The sequence below is a fragment of the Aspergillus candidus genome, assembly GCF_002847045.1.
Source record: "Aspergillus candidus strain CBS 102.13 unplaced genomic scaffold BDW47scaffold_45, whole genome shotgun sequence".
Taxonomy (NCBI): Eukaryota; Fungi; Ascomycota; class Eurotiomycetes; order Eurotiales; family Aspergillaceae; genus Aspergillus; species Aspergillus candidus.
Window position 1 is genome coordinate 169,625 of NW_020194050.1, and position 12,908 is coordinate 182,532.

General features: G+C 49.2%; 4 protein-coding genes across 4 annotated transcripts; 2 read left to right on the top strand and 2 right to left on the bottom strand.

Annotated features, from left to right (window-relative positions):
• Positions 1-687: 687 nt before the first annotated feature.
• mirC (siderochrome-iron transporter MirC) lies at positions 688-3,300 on the bottom strand (the record flags this gene model as incomplete). Its single annotated transcript, XM_024815356.1, has 5 exons — positions 688-725; positions 1,369-2,034; positions 2,092-2,826; positions 2,891-3,021; positions 3,074-3,300. 5 exons carry the CDS (start codon positions 3,298-3,300, stop codon positions 688-690), a joined length of 1,797 nt encoding a protein of 598 aa, XP_024669573.1.
• A 3,221-nt stretch (positions 3,301-6,521) lies between these two features.
• Positions 6,522-6,971, top strand: BDW47DRAFT_128082 (uncharacterized protein; the record flags this gene model as incomplete). Its single annotated transcript, XM_024816801.1, has 3 exons — positions 6,522-6,561; positions 6,635-6,812; positions 6,872-6,971. The coding sequence occupies 3 exons, from the start codon at positions 6,522-6,524 to the stop codon at positions 6,969-6,971; spliced, it is 318 nt and encodes a 105-aa protein (XP_024669574.1).
• A 347-nt stretch (positions 6,972-7,318) lies between these two features.
• On the bottom strand, positions 7,319-8,159 carry BDW47DRAFT_110312 (uncharacterized protein). Its single transcript, XM_024813685.1, has one exon. The coding sequence runs from the start codon at positions 8,116-8,118 to the stop codon at positions 7,525-7,527; it is 594 nt and encodes a 197-aa protein (XP_024669575.1). The 5' UTR covers positions 8,119-8,159; the 3' UTR covers positions 7,319-7,524.
• Positions 8,160-8,539: 380 nt separating this feature from the next.
• Positions 8,540-10,499, top strand: BDW47DRAFT_110313 (uncharacterized protein). Its single transcript, XM_024813686.1, has 7 exons — positions 8,540-8,781; positions 9,045-9,240; positions 9,296-9,352; positions 9,409-9,657; positions 9,722-10,122; positions 10,177-10,289; positions 10,343-10,499. Exons 1-7 carry the CDS (start codon positions 8,608-8,610, stop codon positions 10,374-10,376), a joined length of 1,224 nt encoding a protein of 407 aa, XP_024669576.1. The 5' UTR covers positions 8,540-8,607; the 3' UTR covers positions 10,377-10,499.
• The last annotated feature ends 2,409 nt before the right edge of the window (positions 10,500-12,908 follow it).

Genomic DNA, 12,908 nt, shown 5'->3' on the forward strand with positions numbered 1-12,908 from the left:
CGATGGTGGTTGGTGTGCGGTGAGTAGTGTTAGTAGTGGTTAGCAGTACTAGGTAAAAAGCCTGAGGTTGAAGGATTGAGTAGAAAAGTCCAGCCAATTGTGGAAATCATCCGGGACAAATCAGAGAGGATCGCTCAATACGGGTACGGGAGAATACAGATGGCACGTTTCAATCCATTGCCCATGATGATCCTGATCCTGTCTGATGATTGAGATAGATCACTATAATATTCAGAATCTTCTGATGTCTCTTCTATCTGCTCATCTGTTACCTTTGATCCAAAGAAAATAATCAATATAGAACATCCCAATCCAAGGGTTCCCTTGGATACCTGGGATACCAGGTGTCTGGTACCTACCTACCTACCTAGGTATCAGGTAATTAATACTCCTGTTGTTGATGAACCCCTGGAATCCCCAGGCAATAGTCATCCTCATCTCTCAGGTGTCCATCTGTCTCTCCGTCTGTCTATCATGTTCCCATCCAAACTTCATCCTCGATCGGACCTGTCAGTCTGTCAGAGCGTTGGACGGGGGATCCACTATTTTCTCCCCTAAATAAAAAAATTAAAAGAAAAGGCAGTTTCATGATGTGATGATCCACTCGGGGAACCATCAACCCTTTTTTCCCTCTTTTTTTATTTTTATTTTTATTTGTTATTTTTCCTTTTATTGTTTGTTTTTTTTTTAATCCCTCGGTTTCCACTCCCCCCAAGCCCTACAGGCTACAGTACTACCTAGTAGTATAGATCATCACTCGTCTATTTCATTCATGCTCATCAAACATGTCATCAGACATGCAATCAAACATCCAGGTCTATCTATAGAGGCCCGCCCCATCCCGGTCATAATCCCCAGGATCGTCAGAAAAAGAAAATATACAAAAAAAAAACAATCATCCCAAAACTCCACGTGCCTGGCCAGCACGTAGACCCGACGCTCTCGCCGATGCAATAAATCTGAGATGCAATAAAAAATGAGAGAAAAATGAAAAAAAAATGAAAAGCGGGAGGGAAAACAAGGAAGAGAGAAAATAAAGGGAAAAGGGAAGAGACACGGGAACAATGGGCCCACTCCCGAGTCAACCCAGATACATGTCGAACCAGAGGATTCCCTCCCATTCCAACCTGGTTCCGGGGCTCAATCACTCCCCCCCGGAACAACAAACCTGCGGAGTCCTGCCCCGCAACACCTCGGGTGTCAATTGCACATGTACAGCATCACCTCCTATCACGTTCGCTTCGAGTGTCGGTCCGTGCCGTCTTCTGCTGCCTCGCGTGGAAGGATCGGCTCGTGGTCTTGAGGATCCTGGCTCATCTATCGCCTTGTGAGTGGGATGGATGCGACGAGGGGAAGGGCACGAGAAACCTACCTTGTCCAGCTTGTAGTTGTCCATCAACAAGCTCAATGGAATCAGCGGGAGCGTCACCACGAGCGCCAGAATCAGTAACTTGTTCATCGTCTCCTGATACGATCGATTGATGGCAATCCGCGCGGGAGACCCCATCGGGTACTCCAGGGCCTTGGTCAGTTTCCCAAAGATCTCCTTCGCGAACGGCCGATCCGCCTCGGGAAGATACCGCTCCAGCTTGCGCGGGATGTTGTGCGTCCAGATGGCGCCCGAGATGGCGGCTCCGACCGCCCCACCCATCTCCATGCACGTGAGGAACATCGCCGTGGCCGCGGCCACTTCCTGGTGGCTGGCGGCGGCCTGGATGCCCAGCTGGACGGGCACGTTGACGAGCCCGCCACCGAGTCCCACCAGAATCTGCGGGACCAGGATCTGCGCATACGAGCTCCCTTCCTGCCGGAAGAGATACATCAGCAGGAAGCCCAGCATGTACACCGCGGACCCGACGGTCGCATAGATGCGGTAGCGCCGCGTGTACTTGATCAACAGGGACACCGCGAACGCGGAAATCGTCGACATGAATGCAAAGGTCTGGGTCACACGGCCCGCCGTGGAGACTTCAAAGTCCTGGACCACCTGGAGGTACGAGTTGAGGTAGGGTTGGATGGCGAAAAAGTAGGCCACTAGACCCTGTTAGCGCGTTCTATACGTGCACGCGCGACCGGGGGGATGATACGTACTGAAATACCAGAAGATGAGGGTACAGCCCGCAAGGACGGTGCGTTGTTTGAGCAGGTGTAAGGAGAGGAGGGGCCGCGGCGCCAGCCTCTTCGAGGTCTCCCAGGCCGGCAACGCGATCAGACACAGCACGCCCACCACGATCATAGTGACGATGTTGTTGTTCGTCCAGCCATCCTTGGCATTGGCAGCCAGCGTCAAGGGGACCAAGATCAGGATGACCGCCGCCGACAAGATAATCAGTCCGCCCATATCGAGATCATACCAGGTGCGACGGACACGGGCCACGAGACCGGTCCGACGGTGCACCTTCGTCTTGATGAGGTTCAGACGGCGGGCCTTGCGTTGGTTCAGCAGCAACGAGAGGGCCAGTGGCAGAAACGACGCCGGCAGGATCACCGACCACATGCCGTAGCCCCACCGCCACGAGAGATTGTGGAGCACCGAGTCCGCAATCGACGGCCCGATCCAGACGGTGACGAGGAAGGGCAGTTCGGGCAACAGGGCAAAGAGCGCGCGGTTCAGGAGACTGCTGCTGTCGGCGATGAACACTTGTTGGAGGATCTGCAAACCGGTGGAGCCGGCCGAATAGAAGATCTGGGCGGACGCGTAGGTTTGGACGTTGTTCGAGGCAGCCATCTGGATGTACCCAAGGACATAGATCAAGATGCTCACGCAGAATGCTTCGAAGCGACCAAAGACGTCGGCGATCTTGGCCATGGGGGGTTTGACCACCGCTGAGGGGGATTAGCGGATGGAGAGCGCAAAACCACCGGACAACCACGATCGAGGTTCACCTACCCAAGACCACATTCTGAATGACCATGACGGTGGAGATCAAAGAATGCTTGCTGAACGCGCTGGTGGCATAAGCCGAAAGGGAAATGGTCGTTTGACTCTCCAACGAGGTACAGAACGCCATGAGAAAGATGCTAAGAATCGGGTCAGTTGCAACCTCGGCATGCGGCGGGCCGGGAAACACACCTGATGTATGCTATGATCAAGGACTTCGTGGTCCACGTCAGATTAATGGCTTCGATCTTCCGGACGCCTTCCTGGATCGAATCCTCGGAGGTCGAGTCGCTGGCGTGGCCATCGGTCTCGTACCCCGGGTGCAGGAGATGGTCTCCTTCGTCCGTCGGGTGTTGTTCCATCTGGTCTGGGTCGATTGTTCCATACGAGGGTCCCGATCGGACATCAATTTGGGGCATTGCGACAGGGCCAAGTGCGTAAAGGGCGGGTTTCGACGGGCGAAAGTAGGGCGAGCACGGTCCATCTATCAAGGGCGAGGTTCGAGAAATCGTAGTCGGATCGTAGGGAGACACAGGAGGTATATGGTAGTAGCCGTCTAGTAAACCCAGTCCAAAAACCGCGCATCAAGCGTCACGATAGGGCCAGCCGAGTTGAAAGCGCAGACGGAGGGAGACGTATAGTCTTATAAAGCAGGTGGTTACGTGAGAGCTAGCCAGGTAGACGGGCCCACCGCAACGAAAAAAGCGAAAAGCAACCACGCGGGGATCGGCGCCAAATAAACCAGTGTAGAGGGAAACCTAGGACGAAAATCGGAGATTGGTGGAAGTGGAGTATTTTTCAAATAAAACGGAGGGGCCGGCGGCCAAGCTGAAGAGGCGCAAGCGTAGATGAGATGTCAGGCGTCGGGCACCAGACATATGAGTTAGGTAACCTTCGGAAAGGGGTGGATCCAGCGATCGATAATATCTATTGTACAGGAGGAAGAAAGCGCGGGAGCAATCATCAAAGAACTCCAAACTGCAGAAGAATGGGGTGGTATGAATCACAATCGGGGGGAGGGGGGGGCCCGTCGACACGATCGACAGGCGAGACTTATGCACGTCGACGTGGGAGGGAAAGCGGGATCAGCCTATGGGCTTGAGGCCCGAGGCCCAGGCAGGGTATGGCACCACCAGGATGGGAGGCTGAAGCGGAAACTATTTGCTGAGCGAGTCGATAGTGGGATTGAGATATTGGAGAACCCTCGTCCAGGGTGAAGAAGTGACTCATGGAGTGTTATCCTTGCGTTTGGAGTTGATCAGTTGAGGAGATACACGTAATCAAGACTGGTATGGTGCATGTGAGGTCATGAGTGACCTGTCGGAGAATAGGTGGGGTGAATGAAGGGGAGATAAAGATAGGAAGTAGCCCTCTAAATGCTCGTCAATATTTACCAATGGAGTAGAAGGAGGAAGGATAATATGCAAAGAGGGGAAGAAGAAGAAGAAGTGACGTGAGCGAGGAAAAGAGAGAGTGAAAGTGAGAGGAAGAGAAAAGGTGGGGAGGAGAAGTTTACCCAGAAGTGGCAAAGCCAGGAATGGTTTAGTTGCGGTTTCGGCTCCATCAGATATGATAAGATCAGCTTATCATTCTCCTACATGGACGATTAATTGATTCTCTATCAGATCAATCCGTCGATAATATCGAAAAAAAGATCGTAATATTATCATCATCAGAAGAGAAGAATGTTATAGAATGCGAGAGAGATACTATACTACTATACATGATCATACTTAACATGTGTATACCGCGAATACCGCGTGAAAGGAGTTCCATCAGGCCGATCGGCCATGACCAATCGAGGACTAGTCTTCTCCACTTGAAGTATACTAACTTCGACACCGAAGGTAATGTTCTACAACGATTAAAAACCAGATAGTAGGACATGTACCACAGGCTATCCTCACAGGATACATCCACGTTGGCCCCGAAAGCCATGTGATTTGAATCCGTAGTTGTCATTCTCCACTCCATCCGGGAGATATAGATGAACCCGATGATGTCCCGTGTTCAATCGACACTAGCACTGCAACGCCAGGGCTATCGGGGTCAGACGGTTCACTTCCAGGTGGGGTTGGTCACCTTCTATTCTCTCGTGGCGTTTCAGGATGGATGTCTCGGGATTTGAAGGAGTGTCGATCCCTATATTTTCTTTTCCTTTCGTCTCCTTTTTTTATTCCGGTCCCCGACAGTCAATGTGTGCCACAAGCTGCATCGTATACCACAACAATGCGGCGCCATCTAGTCTGTTTGAGAGTAGGACGGCATCTCTTGTCGGGACCTGCGTTGTACTACCGGCCGTGCGTCATATATACATGTGAGCCGGTAACCACGTTCATTGCGCCCGGGTCAACCCCATTGTTTATAATTGAACTTGTCTTCTCTTTGACACTTGTTGTCTGCTAATATGAAGTTTATAAGCTGACAAGTCTTCTGAACATACCACCGTCAATTTTATTTTCATGCCCAGGCCAGCCCAAAAGACAATGCTTTCATAATCCAGCATATGAAGGATATTCCGAAATATCCCGCTCTCTAATAGCTTTTCACCCATCAAGAGATAAAAACCCCACAATACAGCCCTTCAGTCCTTGGATTCTATGACAAACGCCAGATACTGCCACCAGAGCCTGATTCCAACTGACAAGTCAACGGATTCCAGATCCAGACATATATCATACAAAGAGAGATCGTGGCCCTGCTCGGCTGGAGCTCTGGGATATAGCCATACCGCCAAACTTACTAGAACATGCTGAACAAGCTTCTTGGTTACTACGCATCTTCAACACCCACAGCAAACCAGTAGGAGCAAGACACAGCTTTAGGTAAGGTAAGCTTCTAAAAACTATGAACCAAGGATATATGCTCAGGCGGTAATCAATATCCCCGCGATGAGCAGTGGCTGTTGGATGAAAAAGGGGGACTCTTTCGCCCCTAATAACGGCGTGACTCCTGTGGTCGCGAAGGTATTTGACTTGATTCTATCCATTATGTCTCGGCCTCGTAACGAATGGATCGGATCGCTGCCGAACAGATATCGAACGGGTCTGTGTACAGCGACTATGACCACATGTAGGGTTTGTATCACGCTGGTCAAGTGATAACCAGATTAATGAAGATAGCAAGTATACCATACACCAAATAGAATCAATCAAGTTCTAAATTTTATGAGTCTGCGACTGTAAAATGAGAGATATTGATACATCTCAATCTTTGATTCCTCCGTAGTCGACCACATATATACGGCGGGTGTCAAGCACGCAACGACACCTGCCTTATGCGGGTTAACAGTGATACAGTAGCTCCAGACCAGCATAGTTGCTGTTTGTAGCTAAAACTGCATATTCGGAGTACACTTTACTCGATTATTCATAGCGTAGCGTTACTTGAGCAGAAAGGCTCGGTCGTTTTCTCAGGCCTCCCACCTCCATCTTATGCCTCCGTAGCTGTGGGTCACTGCTTTTTCTGTATAAAACTACACACTATGTATTGTTTCTAGATAAAACCACACACATTCAGGCACACTTTTCTTTACCATTCATGGTACAGTGTTTGTGAGCAGAAGATGTTAAGCCCTCTTCTTAGGCCTCCACCGCCATATCAGGCTTCCCTAGCTATAGGAAACAGCCTATCTGACGCAATGGCCATGCTCTCCAGCCCAGCCATTGCCACGACCGGAGGTACGCTGCTAAAGCTTCCTTTCCTCCGCAATGATTGACACAAGCAACTGACATCAGAAACCCAAACTCCCAGATATCGAACCTGAAGTCTGCGTCAAGATCAGAGTGTGCCAGAACTATGATTTTAGAGGACCCTGCTACAGCGAATGCCAGAAGCCGTCGGCTACGCATAAGATCCGGAACGGATATAGAGACAACGCGGGCTCGTTCGCCGTGGACTCGAAGGGCTTCCTTTGCACTGTCGGCACTCCGTGAGTATATCCAGACCCGATAACGTCAAGAAGAGACGAAATGAACTGACAATTGCTAGAAATTCCGCAACTTGCTCTGGAAAGGAATATCCTGGTTTCAAGCGGCTTCCGAAACACTGCCTCGACAATATCAGTAGCTACTATTGCACACCGTCCTAGTGTCGACGCCCATGAAGACCACGTAATATGCGGCTTTTGGAGCGATAGTTGGTTTCTGCTTTCAACATAGATTGAGAGGGTTGGGATCAAATATGTCATCTAGAAAACTAGCTACACTAATGAAGAATATATAACTCAGTGGGTGTATTTCTTGTCGGCTCATTGATCTAGGATATTATTCCATGCTACTAGCTTCAAGGCATCTTCCCTAAAGCTCTCTCTACTTTCTATACGTCAGGATCAAAGTGCCAATTTCTATTCTAGTAAAAAGATAAACTTGAAATACAAACAAGATAAGAAAGATCTTGAGAAGTTTATCAATAGAGACTAGATTACGACACGTCCATAGTAAAGAAGCAGTATTGAACAAGCTATCTCCTCAAGTTCCTATATAAGCTTGCTTGTTACTGCATCCCCAAATACTCTTAACTATAGACTTCTTATCTATACTGACCCTCCCACAGCCTGCAGCCAAGTCAAATCAGCAGACAAAATCTTCCATAGACAAGTGCGACTGAATAATGACCACCCATCAAAAAAAAACAGCCAAGCCTTAAACCAAATCAAGAACAAAATCCCGAAATCCAACCACTAAATCGCCCCCCTCAGCAGACGGCCTCGCCCCAAAAACCCCAACCCACAGATCCCTAACGCCCGTCTCCTCCAGCGCCCACGTCACCTCCCGTAGCGGCGACCTTTGCTCCCCATCCTCCACAAGATAAATCCACAGCGAATCATCCTTCGCACGGACAGCCTCAACGGTAGCGCCGCGGGTGCCCTCAGGGACAGACACGAGACTCCAATCCGCGGCGCGGTCACAGGTGACGGTGCTGAGACGGGGCCGGCCATCGACCAGCTCGATGCCGGTCTTGATCCACTTGCGGGAGCCATCTGTGCCGTTTAGCACGAAGATGAGGCCGCCTTGGTCGTACTGGTGTTCCCAGTTGGCGGTGAAGTTGACGCGCATGCGCTGGAAGGAGGAGATAGGGATGGGTCGGTAGAGGATAGGGGCGTTGAAGCGGGTTGTGGTTGGGGGTTTGGTCCAGATGTCGGTTTGGGAGGGGACGTTTATGGTGAATTGGGAGGGGAGGTTGTTGCCATCGCCAGGGACGGGGTCGGAGGAGTTTGCGTAGTGGAATTTGGGCATGATGGGCGGGTGGATGGGTTTGTGGGGAAGGTGGGATGTTGGAGGGAAAGAGTTGTAGAAGAGGAGGTGTTAAGTGAGGGGTTTGGGGATCATTATATAGTATTATGTGAGTCATGGCCGGGCACCTTGGTGACGGCGTGATCTATGAACGATGTAAATTTGATATATATAGGAGGTCAGGTATAAAAGGCTATATTATCTTTTTTCTTTCTAGAGCTTTATAAATGGTTAATATAGGTCAATCAGTCTTGGGAAGTCATATACTGGATAAAAATCATAGCGAGGATAATGAGGTATAAAGCTGCTGACAGTAAATATATCAACTTCGCTATAATTTCTGACACATTTCACAATGACTGGAAATGTGATTAGGATATCTATATATCACTACTAACTCTGTTGCTTTTAAGTGACTGTATCTTCTAACTTCTGACTGTCTCACATGATTCAATGGTATAAAGCAGGATCATTGTCTTCTTTACATGTAAAATGGCCGACTTGGTCACCATCACCAATCACAATATGGACTCTATCAAGAGGATATCCGGTATCATCATCAACTCCATCGAGGATGTCCTCGACAGGGTTATCTTTGCTGGTCTGGAGGACAGTGTTCATGCCCCAAAGGTATCCCACCGTGAATTCCCTCCCAGCCCATCTCAGGTGTGTCTAATCTTCTCATTTCTCATTTCTCTCTTCTTTCTTCTCTTCCTTAAACTTCCATGATTTCTTCCTGTTTCCCTGCGTGTCATGTTCTCGGCGTCATTCCCTCCCCCAGACAGCCAAAACAAAGACACGACAATTCACCTGTCTCTGAAAACATCCTTTCTCACACACTCACACCTCTCTCCCTTCTTAAAACTCTCCCTGTTTCACACCCACACCCATCCTCTTCCATCCCCTTGTCATCGTCTAACTCAAACTAGACCACCAAGATGTCTTCCACTTCTCCTGAGCCCGAAAAAGAATACCCCGTGGCCGATGTAGACGATGCCGCTGGCTTCATGGCTGCTGCGCGTAAGCTCCAGGAAACCTTCCCGGCGTACACCTCAGCCGCGTCTACCAGACAGGATACCAAGACTGAATCCGTGTCCGACCTTGCTGGAGACGATCATGCCACCGGTGGGTCACCGTCCTAGACTTTTCGATCAAGCGAACCGAGAGCTGACTGATACAGCCGTGGCCGAAGCTACCACTTTTGATGACCCTGCTGGATCCAATCATGTTACTACTGGTAAGTCATCCTCCCCATGCTTGATCCATCAAGCGCAAAGACACTGACTGATACAGCCAATCCAGAAATCACCACCCCCTTCAATGAATGGGGAAACGGCGTGGACTCGAAGGTCGACGACGAACTGACTGTCAACAACGCTGATTCTGCGGCTGCAGCTCGCGATGCAATCTCCTTTGGTTCTCCCGCAACCAAATCGCCTGCCTTCAAAGCTCCCGTGAGCATCCCCGAAGGCCACGAGGAAGACCGTGAGCACCAGATAACCTTCAAGACCTGGGGTCAGCCTGAAGAGCGCTCGAAGCCTGGTGCGTCATCGTCTCCTTCCTTCACTTAAATGAAAGAAACTAACATGGGTTCTCTCCTGAATAGCGTCTCGCGTCCGCCGTGTGATTCTCACCGGGCTTCCCTCCGCCTGGCGCAGCCCCAACAAGGTCCTCTCCTTGATCCACGGAGGTGTCGTCGAGAGCGTGTACGTGACTCCAACCGGCAAGGCCCACATTCTGTTCTGCGACCACGAAGCCTGCGACGCCTTCTACAAGAAATACCCCAACGGAATCGACCTGGAGAGCAAATGTACCGCGTTTGTGGAAACCGGCCATGAAGTCGACGTCGTCAGTTCCGCGCTGGCGTACAACCTCTCTGTGGGTTCCTCTCGCGTCGTCCGCGTCGTGGGAGCCAACATGGACGTGACGATGGAGCAGCTATACAATCTCGCAAAGACGGGCAATCGCAAGGTGGAGAAGATCATTGACACCTACGTGCCGGATACTGTAAGCCACCCCCCTCCCTATGATTAGTCGTGCAACACATTAACGACAAGCCAGCCTCGCACCGTGGTCTTCCGCTTCTGCAGTATCGAAAACGCGGTGCATTTCCACAATATGCTCGTCCGCGACGCCGACTGGGAGCACTGCAACATCCAGTATGGGACTGATCCGTGAGTATCCATCCCCTTCCACATTACATGAACACAACTGACATGAACTAAAGCTGCGAGCTTGCTACTGGCTACCACGTCGACTGATCGCCGGTATCTCACCACAAAAAGCACGTTGAATGAACGATAGTCGAGAACGTACGAGCATTGTATCTGGGGTGGTTGATCAACACTGAAGTACATTTGCCAGGGAAATAATCGGAAAATCGGGAAATAATCGGGATAGTAGGAAGAAGAAGAAGGAAGGAAGAAATTGTACACAGATCATTGCCATAGCTAGGTAGGTAGGAAGCCAATAAGCACAGAGCATCTCCCGATTGTATTCTCCATTACTACCTACCTCCTACCTCCTACCTCCTACCTCCTACCTCCTACCTCCTACCTCCTACCTCCTACCTGTAAATACCTATCTACCAACCTACCCAATTATTGATAAGTAGAAGTAATCACAATCAACCAAACCAAGAAACCACCAACCCTCCAAAAGCTACACAAAAGCCAAAAAAACACCATCCATCCACCCCGCACAACGCCGCCAACCTAAATCCAACCGATACATACACCCCCATCCAGCCCTCCCCAATCACCATACATACTGGGGACACACCGTCGTCATCCCACGGCAAACAGGGCAGACTCAACTACCGGTACCATAACAAGGACAGACAGACAGTCACAAGGCTAGGTATAGTATCTCTTCGGGACAAAACCAGGGAAATCATGGTGGGATACACAGGTACAACCAAGCCACGATGTACACCTGCAATACCCTAACCGATATACCCAACCGTGGATCGGATGAGGAGTTGATATTCTAGTGACACGGGGATACATACGTAGCTGGCGTAGCAGGTGGGTGGGCTAAGGCGAGGAAACTCTATGAGTTTATAGAGAGGAGTTGAGTTACACTTGCCGACGCCTATCTCCTACTACCTACCTGTGACCTGTCTTTCTCAATCGGGTAGTAGTAGTAATAGTATATTCTCTACTTGCTCCATTTACGGTGTCTTTGGCTGCTGCTACTAACTAAGTGCTTGTCCAATATGCGGTACCGTGGTTGTTCTCCCGATTCTTGCTATCTACCTACTCGGTACCCTACTTCGTAGCATAGGTACAAACTAGCTACTGTAAGGTATGGCGAGATATCCATCAATACATACATACAGCGTATGTATCCAGCGTATTATACAATACCAAACAACAGAAATACAACAATACTGCCCGCCCGCTGATTAATCCACCGCACATCCACATCATCCCATTGATTGATGGATTTATGCAGACCTCGCGGTTACCTACCCTTTATTACTTAGTAGGATGTATGTAGGTGAGTAGGTTCACTGAGAACAAAGAACGTGCAGCTTGAGTCTTAAAGAAGGGGGAAGTTATTGCAAAATAAAAATAAGAATAAAAACAAATGAAAGGAGAGAAAGGGTTGAATGCCGTCGTTCCGCAGGTCGACCGTCAGTCTACCTAGCATCCATCCATCCATCCACCCTCCCACCTGTCTCCCTGTAAGAATACTGTAGGTAGTAGTACTACGAGTTATTTTCCAGGTATGCTCGACTCAATCAAACAATAATACAATATAATATAATAAAAAAACAGACAATCCATTCAAAGACAATCAATCCCAGGCTTTACGACGTAAGTGCCTACCAACAACAAGCAGCAAACAACCAACAGATGATCAAAGCCAACAGACAAACAGCGAGCACGGCCCTCAGGCTCAGCCCAGGCCCAGGTCAACCAACCGCACAAGCGGGGAAGAAGGAATACCTAGGTACGGATACTAGGGAGGGAAGTAGAATGGTAAATGAATTAATCCATTAATAAACTAGGGTATATAATTAAATACATATGAAGAATGGAAATCGTGTTTCTTATCTCCGTGCTTTTCTCCGTGTCCATCTCTATCTATGACCTATTATCTATTTATGCACGTAGTAGTTGTCGATGAGGGCGTCCATGACATCCGTCCACTCCCACTCACGCTCGCTAACTATTCATCAACCAAGGTCTCGTATATCATGTACTAGACCTCAAAGCACTACTCCTAGCTTCCCAAGACCCTATACACCTTGTAATACACATCAACAGTAAGGATAAACAGTATCGGTTACTCCGAGGAGGGAGAAGTTTGGGTCGGTGGGTCACCACCACCTTCCTAGTGGACGCAGAATGGAACGATCATAAATTGGTACTAGCTAGTGGGATGAAACAAAGGATCGTTGGACAGGGAGTCAGAGAGTATGTGCACTAGTTGCAAGGACTGGTATGTTCTTTGCTTTGATGCTTGGCTTGGTTTGGTTGAACTCGTGAACTGGTTTACAGATGGAATATATAGAATGGAATGTATATAAGATGGAAAGGAAAAGAGGTGATGAAAGAAAGCCAGCCTAGATTTGCGAGTAACATGGCTGGACAGACTGATTCCTCCTCAATCCTTCTTGGACTGAAACCTGACAGAAACTAACTACAAAGTAAGATACACTACCGAGGAACTCTTCACACCAACCTAGCCTATCCTTCCTTAACAGTCAGTAGTTACTGATTACGCTTTCTCATCCTCCTCCTCTCCTAGTAACACAAAGTACTCATGACTAACAGTAACAACAC